This window comes from Melozone crissalis, unplaced genomic scaffold, assembly GCF_028551555.1.
Source record: "Melozone crissalis strain CALT ecotype California unplaced genomic scaffold, PUWL_Pcris_2 ptg000012l_1, whole genome shotgun sequence".
In the NCBI taxonomy this organism is placed as follows: Eukaryota; Metazoa; Chordata; class Aves; order Passeriformes; family Passerellidae; genus Melozone; species Melozone crissalis.
In genome coordinates, this window is record NW_026535790.1 from 324,591 (window position 1) to 341,552 (window position 16,962).

The following is a 16,962-nucleotide window of genomic DNA, read 5'->3' on the forward strand; positions in this document are numbered from 1 at the left end:
AAGTAATTATGCAATTTCCAGAAATTTTCTATGGGTTACTAGAGGAGGTCTAGAAACAAAAGAGCCTTATTTTGTTATCATGCCTGTGACAGCCATGTAGACTCTGTGTAAAAATTGTAGATTGTTGTAAGGGTCAACCTCACCCAGACCTTTTAAAATTCACTTCAAACATCTGAATGTCTTCTCATCTCAAAAGAATTCTCTAGGTAAAACACAGATGCAGTCCCTGTTTTAACCTCATTAATTGTTCTAATTATGGAACCCACTCTCTACTGTGAGACAGTACCTGCCTGGAAGACACCAGCATGGGTTTTATTGCAGAATTCAGAATTACTTACTAGACAGATGGTTGGTGGCCTGTGTTGGAAGAACTTTGGGCACAATTGGACGAGAAACAGCAGCTTTAGTCAGTGAGGACTGGATTGGCCGAAATGAACCTCGCCCTGAGGGGAAGCATTAATTACTGTCAGGCAAACGAAATCTAACACCTTTAAAGCAGAACACAACACAATTCAACGGAAGCAAATAAATTCTAAACGGCAGCAAGCTGCAGGAATGCAAGTAGTGGAGATGATGGAATAGCACTAAAATAGTGATGTGAGCTAAGCAGTGTCTTGCCACGGACACACAACAGCGAGCGCTGCTGTGCTGTTGGAGCTGCTCTCATACTGTCAGTGAAGACAACCCTTCAGGCCTCATGCTGCCTTTCATGGGGGATCACCTGTACTACCACTGTACTCAAGAGGGTACCAGCAGAAAAGGACATATGGGCAGTATATTGCTTTTGCTGTATAAAATTTAGACAGTATCCCAGGTACTAGGCTAAGTCCAATATAAAATCTAGACAAATTATTACACCCTACAGAACAAAAATTCCTATCTAAGTATTTTATTGCAAATTTCGTCTTCCTGTTGAGAACTCCTTGCTCTTCTGTGTTTTCAATCTTGGGAAATTGAAGAAAAAATTTTATAAAAAGAACAACTTGCTTCACAATGACCCAGGAGAGCAATTCCATCATCCTGAAGGCTAGTGACACTGTCATTTTGAAAGAGTATTTTCTTCTTTTTAGAAATTACCTCTTTATGCAGTTTTAAGGGACACTTATCAGTTTGTAGAAGTGCTAGACTCACCTGTAATGGATGAGTTGGATAAGATAGAAAAGGAACAGACATGCTGGGACGGATTTCCAGACGGTCTAGGGAGCAGCGTTCTCTATGTGAGAGAAACAATAAACCAGAACAGATTTAAAGACAGAGAGTAACATTCATTGTGTAATTTGCAGGAATTCACAAGACCTTCCAGAATAGCAGAGTATTTCTGTAGCATTACTATCATGCACCAGACACAGCAATGTGATCAGTGTACTCTTGAGAAAAAAGCTGCAGAAAGAAATGATGTGTTTTCTCTGTGAACTACTAAAACAAAGTATTTCCACATGGAAAATTCTCAGAGAAAGGATGATTAGAACTATAATCCTCTCTGATTATACTTGCAGTGATTTACAAATCTCTCTCTTAAAGTGATTTTAAGCATGGTACCTAGTCTGTGTACAAACTGATCTGCCCTTAAAATTCAGCAAGTGTAGATGAGCAAGACAGCTGTGTGTGTTTGGGAGCTCTTAAAACACATGAAACTGCCCAGATCTGAAGATATCAGGATCAAAAATAGTCCAGGGATAATTTCTGCATCCCCTACTCTTATACAAAACAGAAGAGAAAAAAATGGTATATATAGACACTTGTGAACTTTGTTTTCCCCAGGTTACTATTAATCAGGTTTCAGATTTCTTTTTTCTCCCCTGCTTCTGGTGTCCCTGTCACATGTGCCTTTTACCAGGGTTAACAAAGCAGTCTGAAGGAGGGTAATACCTGTCTGTCACCAAAGCACCACAACAACCAGCCATTCCTTCCATACATCTTTTATCAAGTCCCATTTTTCCCCAAGAATCATTGTTCCTTCAGCATATGTTATGGCTTATTTCACTACAGAGTCTTATATCCACCACAGTTTAACAGACACTACTGAGCAGGAAGCAGAAAAAGGATATAAAGGAAAATTTTGTAGTTAAGAGGGCTGCCAGCTCCAACACTGGCAGCACAGGACAGTACAGGGACAACACTGCCTACGCCTCAGTGCCAGAAGGCCCAGGTAGCAGAATCTGCTTCCAGGTTTCAAAAGCCTCTTCCAGAGGCTTTTTTATTTCTCCAAACTACCTTAGGCACGGGACTTCCACTGTTGTTGATATTCTTCATACAGGGAATGTAACATGGCTAGTTATACTACAGATTGAAGTGTTTATTCCTTCATAATTTCAGCTTTATATTTCCAGTGGATGCATGAGGGAAATTCAGGGGTTTTTTTTGTTATGTACAAATTACTACAGCCTTACTGATCCTCAGGGAGCAAAACACGCATTTACACTTTGCTCTGACCTGTACTACCAGTGGCTTCCGCAAGTGCCTGTTCCGCAACTTCCTGGGCTTTGGAAGGAAGAAGTCCGACTGCATCTGGACAACAACAGGAAATGCATTACAAGTATTTTAAGCATCCAGAAACAGAATAAATTATATCCCCCAAATTCTTATTTTTGATAAAGATGAATTCAGAATTAACCAGAATAATATGTTTTGTTTCAGACAGCACAATATCCTTCCTGCTAGAGTCAGAATATTTTCCACCAAGGATGTATTTTTTCTTCTTTTTTTATGGAGATAAAGCTTTGTCCCAAAAAGTCATTTCATTACCAACTACTTCAGCTTCCTACAAAATTCTTACTGAGATTGTGTACATAAAAATTAGAATTTGACTTATGTACAGCAATGAGGCTATGTTAAAAATAGCTACACATCAGAAGGGGATAAGGTTTTGCTAAATCTAGCACATATATTTGCTGGAGCAACTTAATTAGACAGCAAATAGGTGTCATCAAGCTGTGGGACGGTATTCAGATTTGAATTACCTGAATTACCCGAACAGGTAATGTCAGTTCAAAGCACAGTTACATAGTTAAAATCTCACTCAGCTCATTTAATACAATGTTAAACTTAAACATGATAAGAAGCATGGCTTCACAAGGCAGCCCATACTTTCTGAGGAATTCAGCATCCCTGTGATACCTCCTGGAAGCTGACTCATGCACACCACGCTGCATTTTCTATTCAGTCCTCTCACTTACACTGATGGTGTCCAGGTGCTGCCGGAAGGTCAGCTCTGCTTCCTTGCTGGGCAGGAACAGTTTCCCATGGCGGCTGTTGGGGGGCAAGGTTGTAGGGACTGCAAACAGCCCACTGTCGGCCTCCGTGCTCCCAGAACTTGAAGGACTAGCCACCAAGAGAGGTCTAGGGAGGTTTCTCAAACCTAGAATATTTTAACAGCAATTTAAATTAAATAAAGTGAAAACAAAAAGAAATAACTCTTTAGTAGCTGAAGGGTCGTAGAGAGCTGGGACTTAAGGATTCGGGCTTTGTCACCAGCTGTTTCCAAAATCAGGAATATTTCCATATTTCAGTTGTCCCACCTGCAAACTGACAGTATTTACCTGCTATGAACACCACTAATATTCACTTGCTTTGAATTCTTGGAAGTATGGGAGTCAATGTAATTGTACACTACTGAAGAAACTAGAATTGAAGCCCTATTTTCAGCCCCACATAGGCTGTGATAATCAGTTTATCTGTTCGGCTTGTAGGCATACCTGAGGGCCTATCCCAGTAAACAAACTATATCTACCATTTCTTATGTAGGGGAAGATAATACAAACACAGACCCATTTTACAGCGTTTATGATTTATTTACACTCCCCACCCCTTCTTTCCCTATAGTAATTTGAAGTGGAATCCCAATAATATCAATCTGGTGATGGAGCGGAGATCAGTGAAATAGTGGTAATTTGTCTGAGTGAAACTTCTCTATTTATGTTTAAGTTTAAAAAAAATGTGGTAGGATTTCCCTCTGCACACAGCCAGCTTGGATGAAAGCCAGCATTGTTAGCCTGTCACTCTGAGGTAGCCAAGATTCACACAGGTGCTTACCAGCACCAGTTAACCCAGTTAACCTGCTCCTGGGTTCACTGCTTCTCAGAGCAGGGGTGTGAAAAGGACTGCCTAAAAATCACAACTGGGCCCAGTAATCCCAGCACCATCACAAACTTTCCTGAAGGCATAAACATTTGGTGGCAAATGCAACTGCGCTGAAGCACAGAACCAAAATTCTTGGCCTGCATGGCTGCAGGTTACAGCAGCCATACCTCCTATTAAAGAAAAGGCAATTCATAATCATTCTCTATCTTATAATCATAGAATCATACAACTGATTTGGGTCGGAAGAGACCTTGAAGCTCATCTCATTCCACCCTCTGTCATGGGCAGGGACAACTTCACTATCCCAGGTTGCTCCAAGCCCCATCCAACCTGGTCTTGAACACTGCCAGGCATCCGGGGCGGACACAACTTCTCTGGGCAACCTGTGCCAGGGCCTTACCACCCTCACAGGGAAGAATTTCTTCCTAATATTTAATTTAAACCTATAGTGGCTAGATGGCACAGAAAATTTTCAGTAAATATTTATCAACAGATTTTACACTGGGCATTTACTTGCCTGTTTTGTAAGCTGATATTCTCTTGAGATCTCACACCTTGTGCCAGTCAGCATGTACTGGTTCAGGCTGGGAGGGGGTCAATTTTCTTCAGTGGCAGTTTTGGATTTGCGTTGCAAACAGTGCTCATAACTCAGGGATGCTTTAGTTACTCCTGAGCAGGACTTACACTGGTCAAGGCCTTTGCTGCTCCTCACCCCACACTGCCAGTGAGGGGGCACAACCAGGACAGCTGATCCCAGCTGACCACAGTGATATCCCACACCATGGGGGGGTCATGCTTAGCATAAGAAGCTGGGGAAAGAAGGAGGAATGGGGTGGACATTCAGAGTGACAGCATTTGCCTACCCAAGTTACTGTTATATATGATGCAGCCCTGCTGTCTTGTGGATGGTTGAACACCTGCCTGCCCAGGGGAAGCAGGGAACGAATTCCTTGCTCTGCTTTGCATGCACAGCATTTGCTTTCCCTAATAAACTGTTTTTATTTCAAACCACGAGTTCTCTCAGTTTTACTCTTTCAGTTCTCCCCCATTCCACCAGAGGGGAGTAACTAAGCAGCTGCATGGGGCTGAGTTGCTGTCTGGACTAAACCATGACACAGCTCCCAAAAAAACCCAAGCATCTTCTTTAAGAGTGACCAAGGAGAGTTCTTCTGAATTGTGAACTGCATTACTGATGTGCATTGTTATTCAAGATTCAAAGCAGCAATGGACTTAGGCCAATTCTAAAGCAAATTAGCACACACCGATGTTCTCAGACAGTGAAGTTCCTAAGAAATATTTCTTCCAGTGTTTTATCTCTGGGAAGTTCTCATTATGGTGTGAGGTATTAGTGAGTTGATTTCATCAAGTGGATTTTTAGGAATACTCACCTGAGGAGCTGGAAGCAGCACCAGGAGAAAAAGCCTTGTTGCGAAGGGCAGACTGGCTCCGTGCGCAGCCGGGGCTCCTGGCGTTGATGGCAATCACCTTTCCCGGGGGAGTCAGGGCCTGCTCCTCCTGAGTAGGCTTTATGGGTGACGTGGCAATAGAGCTCATCTCGGGCATCTGAAAATGCACATTAAATGAACATTTTGTGCTGGTACAACAAATGTATTGTGAAACTCACTGTACTTAGGAAGACTTAAAATCTGACATGCTACAACACCTTTAAAGTACTGTAAGCAATATCTCCTGGTGGGCGTGAGGGGCAGCTGAAATTACCTTCCTGCCCATTTAGTATTGTTGGATGTCACCAATTCAATACATTAATTTATGTTACAACTGAGTTGACACTCAACAAGCTTCACACAACGTGCTGGATCACCGTGGGATAGAAAGAAAGAGAAAAAAACAGTGTTGGTTTTAATTCAGTGCAAAGCTATTTTTCATAAACTCCATAGAGAGGGCTGCTCTGGTGAGAGCAGACAAAAACATTTTCATTCTCTCTTAATTCTAATCAAGTAGAGTTTTGAATTTTTTCCCTTCTCTTTCACACTGTAACACAGCACTAACAAGAGACACATGTGCATCGATAATTTTACAGGCCTATCCAGTTGTTTTATTAAGTTATTTAAACTGTCTTCTAGAAAACCCTCCCTTTTAAATTAATTTTAAGCAATCACAGGCTTAAAATTACACCCACTGCTCAACTGCAATGCCACTTCAGAGTTTATTTTATGCTGATGATTTTCATTTAAAGAATGAACCACAGCACAGCTGGCTACTTTGGCTGTTACAGATTATCTGGAGAAAACAGCAGGCATGCACACAATCAATCCTTCCTCTTAAAATATCCTGTGGCAAAAATACCATAGTTCCTGTCATTATTTGATGAAATGCAACTTTCAAGACATCTACAGTGCTTTCAGTGAGGCTGTAAATATCTTCCTGGCCTTTGCAATATCAGTGCCACAATGTTCATGTTTCAAGGAGAATATGTCTTTCTGAAAAACAGTGAAAATAAAGTGATATTTGACAAATTAAAGGTTGTGTTCCTTTTTTTTTTTTGCTGGAATGTACAATATAGTATATATCCTTAAAGAGCTCCTTTATTGTTCAGTAGTGCTATAAGACAGCCAAGAGTGTGAAAGTGACAGAAAAACACATGCAAATCCTAACTGCTGGTTCCTCCCCCACTCTTCAATTCCTCTCCCCCCAGGTCTCAGGGATGTCCTTCTTTATAGTTTGTGATTGTTTCATCATGTCATGCCTAGCTGTCACCTGTGTCACCAGAAGTAAAAGTAGATGCCAAAGAGGAGACAGCAGCCCAGATCTGTGAGATGTCAGACCAAAGGCCTTTGCAGTTTAAACAAGGTCTATATCTGGAGCTGCATCTGAACAAAGATGGGTTTAAATTTATAAAATCCTTCATTCCATGTCTGTAGAATCAGAATCAAAAGGAACTTTGAGTGGAGTTAAATCCCCAACAAACAACGATTAAAGAACTCTGTGTTTGGGAACATTGGTACATTTGCATCCTGGGTGGAACAGAATCTTTAGCTCATCAGAGGCCTTTGAGTAGATCTGCTAAACTCTGTGTCTTTTTAAAGGATGTTTAACTAAGTTTCAATTGGCTGCACTAGGGGGAATTGGCTGCCCAGGTATCATTGGGGCAAATCTTAAATACAGGTTTACAAAGCACAAGAAGGAAAGTAAGTTCATTCCCTAAGGTCTGCCTAAGGACTGGGACTGTTGAACAGCTATCCTGGAGTCTGGTAACTTTTATACAAGTCAACTGAGGCAGGCACAGTTCTATTGACTCTGCTGTTCTGAAGAAATACTTTCTTTTCACTCTCACACTGTGTAATTTGAATAAATATTGAAAATCAATGCAGTTTTCATGTGCAATAATAATCTCATCCAGGCTCCATTTCCCACAAAAGGTTGGATTAGATGATCTTCCAAGACCCCTTCCAACCTGGGCTGTTTTAAGGTTCCACGAATCTGAGAGAGAACAGAAGGCACCTCACCTCAGAACTGATCTTTTGAGTAATCCTGTTAAATGTTCACTGGAACACCAATGAGACTCACAGCAAACTAGAAGCTAAAAGGCAGTGTAAAAAGCATATTAAAGCAAAGTCCACTCTGTAGCCAGCTGTCATGTGTGGTGGTTTTTGTATAATTTAAACACAGGAATCTCCAAAGCTCTTGACATGGCTAGCTACCAATTTATTGCGAATGCACAACTGGGCAATTATTCCCCAAATGAAACTAGAGTTTAGCATCTGGAGCATGAACAAGAGCCACTTACTGGTTTGGGATTGACTTCAGTAGAGATGAGTCTCAGAAGGCAATTCAAGAGTCTCTGCTTGTGCAAGGTAGAGCATGCAGGGACAGCACTTGACTCAGATACCTGCTCTCTAGCATGCTGGGTTTCTGGCTCCAAGACAGCCAACCAGTCATATTCCAGCTGCAGCTTGTTCGGTTTGCCCATCATGAGGTAGACTTCAGCCAGTGTAAGGCTCTCAGAGGTTCGCAGACTCCATCCTTCTTCTCTAACTTGTTGGGAGAGCCGACTTGGGTCATCCTTGAGAGACTTTGTACTGGATTGTCCCTGAGGTGGAGGTGGAAACGAGGAGCCCAGCTTCTCTTGAGAATCCTCCATTACTGCATCCGTGATATCCTTGGTACAAGCATCAAGCTGCTGGCCCTGGCTGTGGCTCGCCTGAGTTTCATATCTGCTGCTGCCAGGGGAAGCCACACCACCTCTCAGTAGCTGGGAACAAGAGTCAGAGGTTTCTGCACTCCTCCTGCTTGGAAAAGCCACTGGAGAAGCATTACCAGCTGCTGAAGCAGAGTCTTTCCCGTGCAGTTTGTCTGTGCAGGAACATTTCTCTGGGACGATTAGGTCCTGGCAGGACTTCATGTACCGTGGGAATGGATCAAGCAGGGAGAGCTCCTCCACATCAGGGATCCTGCTGCAAGCACACTCTGTGCTGCACGAAGGTAGCACACCTGCCTGGTCACTAGCCAGGGCCTCCCTGCCCTCCATGCAGGGGACCACTGAGCTCAGCTTTTCCTGGTGCCCTCCTGGATCCTGAAGTCCAGAAGGTGGTTTCTGGAGGGAATTAGTGATGCCAAGATTTGAGGCTATTCCTTCCACCAGGATGGGCTCTGAGGCACCATCTTCAGTGCTTGCAGAAACTTCACTTGTAGGCTGCAAGGTTCTGCTGGGCTCTGTAGTGCTTTCTCCCCTTCCCACACCCTTACCTTCCATCCCCCGCAGGTATTTCAGCTGTCCCCTTGCTGTCCCCTGACCACTCTGTATGCCAAGGATTTGGGCAGGGGGGAGTAAGTGAGAGTCTTTTGCATTCTGTTTGCATTTGCCCGTTTCCTGCCAATGCACGGTACAGAAGGCCTTGGAGTGGACCACTCTGGCTACCCCAGGCAGAGGAGTGATGGTACAGTTCTCCCCTGGAAACAGATGGAGCATCACTTTCTCCTCTGAGAAGCTGCCTCTTGTTTCTGAGTCTCTGGAGTCTCGAAGTTGCTGTTCTTCAAGTGTTTTACGCTAAAAAAAGATGTGTCAAAGAATGTAACAGTCATCTGTCCCTTCCAAAAAAGCACCTGGGAGCCTATTTTGCAAGTTAAAAAAAAAAAAAAATAAAAGAAAACCTAGCTGATTGAGGATATGTTCTCTATTTGCACAGATTATAGTGAAGACAACTATAATCAGAAATTAGGTTCTTTGTGGTGATGAAGACTGCAGTGAAGACCTGCAACAAGCCCAAATACACATTCCAAACAAAATTACCTCCCTATTTCACACACCACTGTAATTGTAAAAAAACAACAAACCCAATCAACAAACCCCAACAAAACCAAGCAAAACCTCTAACACTGGACAGCAAAGCAGCCTCTCATGAGTGCAGCAAACTCCACCTTACACACACTGACATCCTTCAAAGTTTCAAGTGCTGTGCCTCTGCTTCTTCCAGGCTCACAAATTAAACAGAAAAGCCTGAATGAAAGGCCAAAGAAGTGGATAAAACCTACAAGTCAGAAGGACTAGGTTCAGAATGGAACAGCTGCTAACTCACAAATCTTTCTATTGCATGGATCAAATTTCAGAGGCAGGGACACCCTGAACACTGTATGGCTCAGAGAGTGCAGATATACATTGCAGGTAGCAGCAGCTACCTCAACAAGAAGCTTAAGCCTATATTGGTGAAACTGCACAAAGTGCAAAGATCTGTCCTTAATCTCTTGGCTGAAACTGGAAACAGAATAGTCAGTTATTATCCAGGCTGTACTGGGGTCACCCAGTGATAATGAACCAGACTAAGATCACAGTTTGAGGAAACTAAATAAAGTCAGGAACATAATTTTTTCTTAACTAGCTTTTATGGGATCATAACAGAGAAGAGTTGAGGTAAAAGCAGAACACTATGGGATCTCTCACAAAAGCTTCCACTAGTGATGCTAAGACTTTATCTATGTCTTCACTAAGCAGAGACTGGTATATTTATGAAGTAGATTCACTTTTACGATGCAAAACTGAACTTGGAATAGGAAGTGAACTTCTCCCAGGACACAGCACGTGGAACAGACTGAGCAGGAAAAGGATACAACCCGCACTTCATGTAGAGCCCACTTCTGCTTCAGGAACTCAAGGAGGCTGGAGACCTTCCGATGTAACTCCACGATCATCCTGTATGCAAGAGAAGCAGAGCGAGGGAACAGAGAATAACTGTAAGCAGGAGCTCCAAGTCCTAACCTTGATGCTAGAAGGGGAATTAAGGAATAAACTGGCATTCTATAATGCCAGCACAAAGAACACTCCCAAGCGCTAAGAAAAATGGCCACAACAAAAAACATACGTTATCCCACAACTTTAAAATTTCGGTTAACTCACAACTGTGACAACTCAAACAGTCTAAAAGCCTGTTAGATAAACCTGACTGCCATGATTCAAGAAACTATTTTTTCCCAGACAGAAGAAGATAGGAAAAGATGGCAGGACTTAACTGAACTGCAAAAGTACAGGCAAAACATGAAGCAACTACATGAAGTATAAAAAGAAAGAGAAAAAAGGGCACAAAAGACAAACATTAACTTTTTGAAAGCATTTTACTAAATAAACCTAATGCAGAGAAGAGAATGGATATTTTTATCATGATCTTTGGTCACTACACTGAAGTGTTGCATTTGAAACAACATTCAACATCACAGAGGTCTCCCGTTTGCTGTTCCAAGTTCTGGACTAGATGTAAGGACCAGGATGAACAGTCACTGATGACACTGAACAGCTGCACCAGCAGTGTTTTTCAAGGGAGAAACTACAAACACTTTCCATGCTACTTTAATCATTGGGTACAGGTGAAACGTTTAGAGCCTTGGTGCAGGCACCTCTGACCAGTGCGTATATTCCCTTGTCTCTGTCAATGGTACATGCAATACAGATTTTAGTAGAACCAAGGCTACTATCACCATTTTACTTGCCCTCTGCTCTGACATTAAGTGGCACAAACTGTACTCATCTCCAAAGCTAGTAGCTCCTTCATTACTCAAATTACAAGATATAAAGAACAATGGTAATCTAATTTTCCCATGTGATAACTCATGTTTACAAACCACGCACTGGTTAGACAAAGGCTTCAGATTAAGTACACTTAGGACAACTGCATTATCATGGATGAACTGCCCAACTGGCAAAGAGGATGAAGAAAGAAAGAGGAAGGGGCGAGGATGCTGCTCATCTATTTCCCTATTCTGAGCACCACAATCAGTTCTCCATTACCTAAGCCGTGGGTTCTGGGCAAGACTCTGTACTCGAGCCCATGCATGGTTATTCCGTGGCTGCAACTCCACAGGGACCTTGAGGGGAAGTCGTACTGGCTTTTGGTCCTCTTCATCACTCACACCTGAATGGAGATGAAGTACAAAGGGTCAAAGCAAGGACAACTCAGTTGTCAGACAACTCCTGTCATACAGGACAACTGTATGCTCAGTTACACAATACAAAAGATCAGACACCACCATCACCTACAGACAACTTGAGGAGCTCAGCTTCACCAGTGGAGCCCACTTCCTTAATTTACCTTTTGTTTCAATATGTTCTTATCCTTGGACACTGTAGTGGTACTGGGGATTTCAGTTGAGCAAGCAGTGTCAAAAATCAGACCTCTAGAAACTTTGAGCAAGTACAGTATTTCAGACCTTTGAACAGCCTGATTCTACTTACTTGAGAACAAGGAAGTCAACAAAAAATCCAAAATGAAATAATTTTGTTTTACAGCTGTATAGGAGAAAGTAAGAAATTTGAAAATGTTCAATGCTAAACACTATACTACTGCTGATTCACTAGCACCTTCACATACAGCGAAAGCAGCAGTGAACTGGTCTGGTGTAGATATTTCCTTTTCAAGTTAGCTGGTGAGAAAACTGCATGAGTCCTGAAGTTACTGGGGTTACACAAGCAAACAGGTCAAGACAGAATGCTGTGCCCAGGACAAACATGCAACAGCACACATTTCCCTGCCAGTGATGGACACACCAGAACAAGCCTGCTCACTTTCTATGCTTCCAGCCATCTTCCAGAACACCCTCATGTTCCAGCATCTTTTACTCACCATCTGGATCACAGAGTTTCTTCAAAGCCCTGCACATGGGAGCTTTGATACGCAGGTTTCTGCCCTTGTAACGAACAGTTGTAGCCCTGGATATATGAAAAGAGAAGTACTTAGAGGAACCAGTTACAACAGTATGTGAATACCGACCTATCCATCTTAGGCCCTGTCCTCTTCACCATCCTCATATATAACACAGGACTGGAAAGGATACTAAGCAAGTCTGCAGATGATACAAAATTGGGAGAAGCCGTAGACTCCCATGAAGGCAGGGAGGCCCTAACAGAGAGAGCTTAACAAATCAGAGGACTGGGCAATCACCAACCATGTGAAGTTCAATAAGGGAAAGTGCCAGATTGTGCACCTGGGATAGGGCGACCTTGGATGTATGGACAGACTGGGGAATGAGATGCTGGGGAGCAGTGCTGCAGAAAGGACCTGGGGGTCCTGGTCGAGGGCCAGTTTGAGCTGAGTCACCAGCGGCCTGGAGCCAAGAGGGAAACCCTTGTTCTGGGGGTACCAGGTCCAGCATTGCCAGCCGGGCTGGGAGGAGATTGTCCCACCCTGCTTTGCACTGGAGTGGCCTCACCTTGAGTATTGTGTGCAGTTTTAATCACTACCATATAATAAAGATATTAAACTATTAGAGAATGTCCAAACGAGGACAATGAAAATGGTGAAGGGGGAGCCATATGAGGACTGGCTGAGGGCACTTGGTTTGTTCACCCTGGAGAAAAGGAGACCGAAGGGAGACCACCTCGCAATTGCAACTTCCTCATGAGGAAAAAAGAAGGGGCAGACACCAATATTTTCTCTGTGCTGGTCACTGGTGACAGGACCCAAGGAAATGGCCTGAAGTTGTGTCAGGGCAGGTGTAGGCTGGATAATAGAAAAAGCTTCTTCCCCCAGTGCTTGGGCACTGAACAGGCTCCCCAGGGCAGTGGTCACAGCACCAACCCTGACAGAGATCAAGAAGCATCAAGACAATGCTCTCAGTCACAGTGTGACTCTTGGGGATGGTGCTGTGCAAGGCTGGAAGCTGACCTTGATGACCCCTGTCCCTTCCAACTCAGCTTATTCTGTGATCAGGGCAGGGACACAGAGCAAAACACCATCATGGCTATAGGAATGAATACAGAAATGTAAGGGTCTGTAATGCAAGTTCATGGAGCATTCAGTTCTTCCTATCACCTTATTTTTCATTGTGGAAGCGCTACTCTTGTGACTCTCCTCTTCCAGACTTTCATTAAACACTTGGTTGTCCACCCAGGGAGGGACTTCTGTTTTATAAGTGGACCAGGATCATGTTACTTTGGTTCAAGAGTACCCTCACAGACAGTTGCTTCATAAAAGACAAGTGGTTTTGATTTAGTCTTCCCTTTATACTTATGACTCTTAATTATAGGAAGAAAGAGTCTGAAGTCCTTGCAGTCTTTCATTAGGAAACGTGATCACCATATCTGGTGCAGACATGAGGTCTAAGAGCTTGTACAAAAACCTAAACAAAGTAACTTTTTACAGTATGATTTCACTAGTTTAGTTTCAGTATCACTTTAGCAGTTTCAAAGATCCTTAAAAGTCAGAGGTCATTTTTGTTTCACACCATGAAACCACTTGATTTCTTCACTCCATCAGTCCTGTTTCCTTTGTAGGGACTTAAAGGGCACTTTGAGCCTAATCAAATTACCAATGGCAGTATTACTACCTAATACTCGAAGCAGATCAGCTGGCATAGAAGCAGCAGGACTGAGTGCAAATCCTTGTAGTAAAACAAAATAAATTATAAAGAATATTCCTATGCTGTAAGTAAAACACCATCATGCAGGAAGAGCAGTTGTCTACAGTGCTAGGAGGAAAATCTGCAAAAGGGCAGCAGAAGTGGAGGCAGACCTGAGAAGATGGAGCTGATGGGGTGAGCAACTCAAAAGTTTCACTTACTGAACTGTGACTTTCTATAGATTTGGAATATCCCTGGGCTGGAAGGGCAGATTTCTTTTCAGCATAATTCTTGGAAAAAAGAATTGTTTGAAGACAGTTGGTCCCACCAAGTCCAACAGTGTAAAGTCTCTGTCAGGGTCTTCCAGTGAAAAGACTTAGAGAAGGACACAGAAACCCTTGCAGGTATCTAATCAATAAGTTAAGGAAAGTTAAAACCTCGTCCTGGGCACCTCAGCCTTAGCATGAGACTCCATATCCTCTTCTATTTATCCTTATATTAAAGTGTAGATATGATTTTATCAGAAAATCAGCATTTTGTACAATAATCCTCTTCCCTATTTGTAATCTGTTTTAATACAGCAAATTCTTTTCACTACTTGTGCAAGCTGAGACTCTCCTCCTTGATTTTAGCTAATGCAATTCTTGATTATCAAATGTGCCCTTGAAGCATGTGATAATGTGAGTAAGGAGTCAAAAATGGCATTATTATTATCATCATCATCATAATTATTATTTTGACAGTTAGTACAAGTAAGAAGAGGTTTGGGGAGAGAAACTTTTTTTATATTAACTGATATAACTATATAAATCAATCAAGTTCTGTGGAAATTGTTCCATCACATGAGTGGCAAGTTATTGAAACAAGGGCCTGGCTGCTCAGAAGGCCCAGAAGGTTTGATCTGCCTAAAACAGCTGAGCCATTTGATCTAAGAAAAAGAAAAAAGAAGTGCTGTTGTTCATTTTTGTATTTCCTATTTCTGTTCAAGAGCCCAGCAAGTTGGTCATAAAGCATTTATTGTTGAGTCAGGCTTCCTGGTAGTTGTTCGTGCTCCATTTGTCTGCCACCTGTGCAGGTGGACCTTGGGCTGCAGGTATTCACCATCTGTTACCATGGAGCACCTTATAAATGAATCAGCATTACAAACTCCTGAATGCATCTCTATCTGTGCTTCAAAGGGCAGAGAGATGAGCAAAAAACAACCACCCCAACCAAAACCTACGATAAAAGCCAGAAAAGAAGTATAAAAAATATAAGTAAATTATGGAAAAGATATTATTTGAAAAAAAAAAACAAAAACAACAAACCAAAAATCAAACAAAACCACAAAACACTAGGAGGAAAACCACATTGGAGGAAACCAAACAACTGCAAACCTGCTGATACCTATATGGAGAAGCAAGAACCACTGTCTTCCCCGAGCATGAGGGGGAATTGCACAGTTCAGAAGTCATCAAGCAAAGTATACCATTCAGTAAATGAAGAGACATTTAATTTCATGTTCTGTCACAAATGTGACAAAACATTAAAGACTTCCCATGCAAGTTTTTACCCTGCCACTACAGCACTCTTCCACAACAACAGTGATCATTGTTATTTCTATGGTTCCTTCGCACACACTTTAGAATCTCAGCTCCCCACATTCAAATGTTCTGCTTCCCCTAATTCCCTTTTCCATTAAGCACACTTAGCTTCAAGCAATCTAGGACAGAATCTAAAGAATAACTTGTTATCAAATTGATATAAAAGCAGATATATTTAGACATGATAATTTTTTAATTGAAATCTGTAGCAGGGAGACTGGAAGAAGACTATTTCTACAAATTTAGGGTGAGTACAGTAGAACAGTCAGTCTGCAACAGAACTACTTTTAGCTTCAAAATCCCTTTTTTCTTCTGTTATCTAGATCCTGGATGTCTCCAAATGCAGAAAAGGGTAAGTCTTAAAAAAAGTCACTCTACTGACTATGCATTCAGAATTACCTGTCTGACTTGACACCAACAGTATAACCTGCCTACTTAAAATGGTTTGGTTTATATACTATTTTTTTTCAGTATACTAAAATGGTTTGGTTTATATATTTTTTTTTCATTATGAACTGTTATTTTATGATCAAGATTTTTAGAGAGTTACAGATTTCCCCTCAGCATGCCAAAGAGCTTTCCCAAGGAACTGGAAAACAGTGAAGAATCACTCCTATCCCACATAAAGTACATTCAGAATATGAACCAGACAGAACAACTAATGCCTTTCAATGGCTTCTGTCTTTCTTACCTTGTGTTATAAAGAGCCTCTCAAGTCGGGGGGTAAAACCAAATACACTACAAGACACTGAAGAGTGCTCTGCTTAACTGGTGCACCATTACAATACTTCTTTATTTAAGTGTTTTTTATGGTTTGGTTGGTTTTGGTTTTTTTTTTAACTTACCCAAAATTTCAACATATTTACAAAGACATCGAGGAAATATTTTTATTCATTCCTATGTAGTTTTTTATTAAATGTAAAGGGTGTTGCAAAACCTAAGTTAAGTAATAATGCTTCCCTCCTAAAAATGAAACAAAACAACAAACCTTCAGTTTAAGTTTATTTAAATTAGTTACTGAGCAGTTCTGCTATACCACTATACATCCTTTTTTTCTTGTTATACATCCAATGACATAATAAATGTGTAGTAAAATTAAAATGCTGTAACAAAAATCTTAGCACAAAGGACTGGACAGAGAGTGGTCCTGTCTTTCAGCAGCTAAAGCAGGCCAGTGTTGCCCTGAGTATGCTGAACTACTCAGAACAGTTACAGAAGCTGACAGAATAATTCTTAGCTTCCCCTTGCATTTATAAAGACGTAAACTGTGATCTATTTTCTGCAAGATTCCCCATTTATTCAACGAGTCCTGTACCACTGGCTGTTGACTAGCCTCATTTGCCTGTTTCTGACATTCTGAAGCCACGTAAGAGATGTACAACAGGCAAACAGGGATGCATCACACAGAGACTTTGCTGGTACTTACCAGGGTCAGCTGACAACTGGAGCTGTCAGGCACGCCTTAGTATGCATGACCTGGGCTGTAAGCTCAACTAGGAAGCTTTTACATATGGTT

General features: G+C 41.9%; 1 protein-coding gene across 2 annotated transcripts in view; it reads right to left on the reverse strand.

The window, feature by feature from the left end:
* The window catches only part of CRAMP1 (cramped chromatin regulator homolog 1), a 46,354-nt gene that overhangs the window by 7,692 nt on the left and 21,700 nt on the right, over positions 1 to 16,962 (reverse strand). For both annotated transcript variants that reach the window (XM_054270922.1, XM_054270921.1), the window contains exons 7-15: positions 12,150 to 12,235; positions 11,318 to 11,441; positions 10,147 to 10,228; positions 7,829 to 9,088; positions 5,469 to 5,643; positions 3,177 to 3,358; positions 2,434 to 2,508; positions 1,132 to 1,213; positions 339 to 443 (exon numbers count right to left, since the gene is read on the reverse strand). In XM_054270922.1, coding sequence (XP_054126897.1) covers positions 339 to 443; positions 1,132 to 1,213; positions 2,434 to 2,508; positions 3,177 to 3,358; positions 5,469 to 5,643; positions 7,829 to 9,088; positions 10,147 to 10,228; positions 11,318 to 11,441; positions 12,150 to 12,235 — 2,171 coding nt within the window. The remainder of the gene's footprint in view (positions 1 to 338; positions 444 to 1,131; positions 1,214 to 2,433; positions 2,509 to 3,176; positions 3,359 to 5,468; positions 5,644 to 7,828; positions 9,089 to 10,146; positions 10,229 to 11,317; positions 11,442 to 12,149; positions 12,236 to 16,962) is intronic.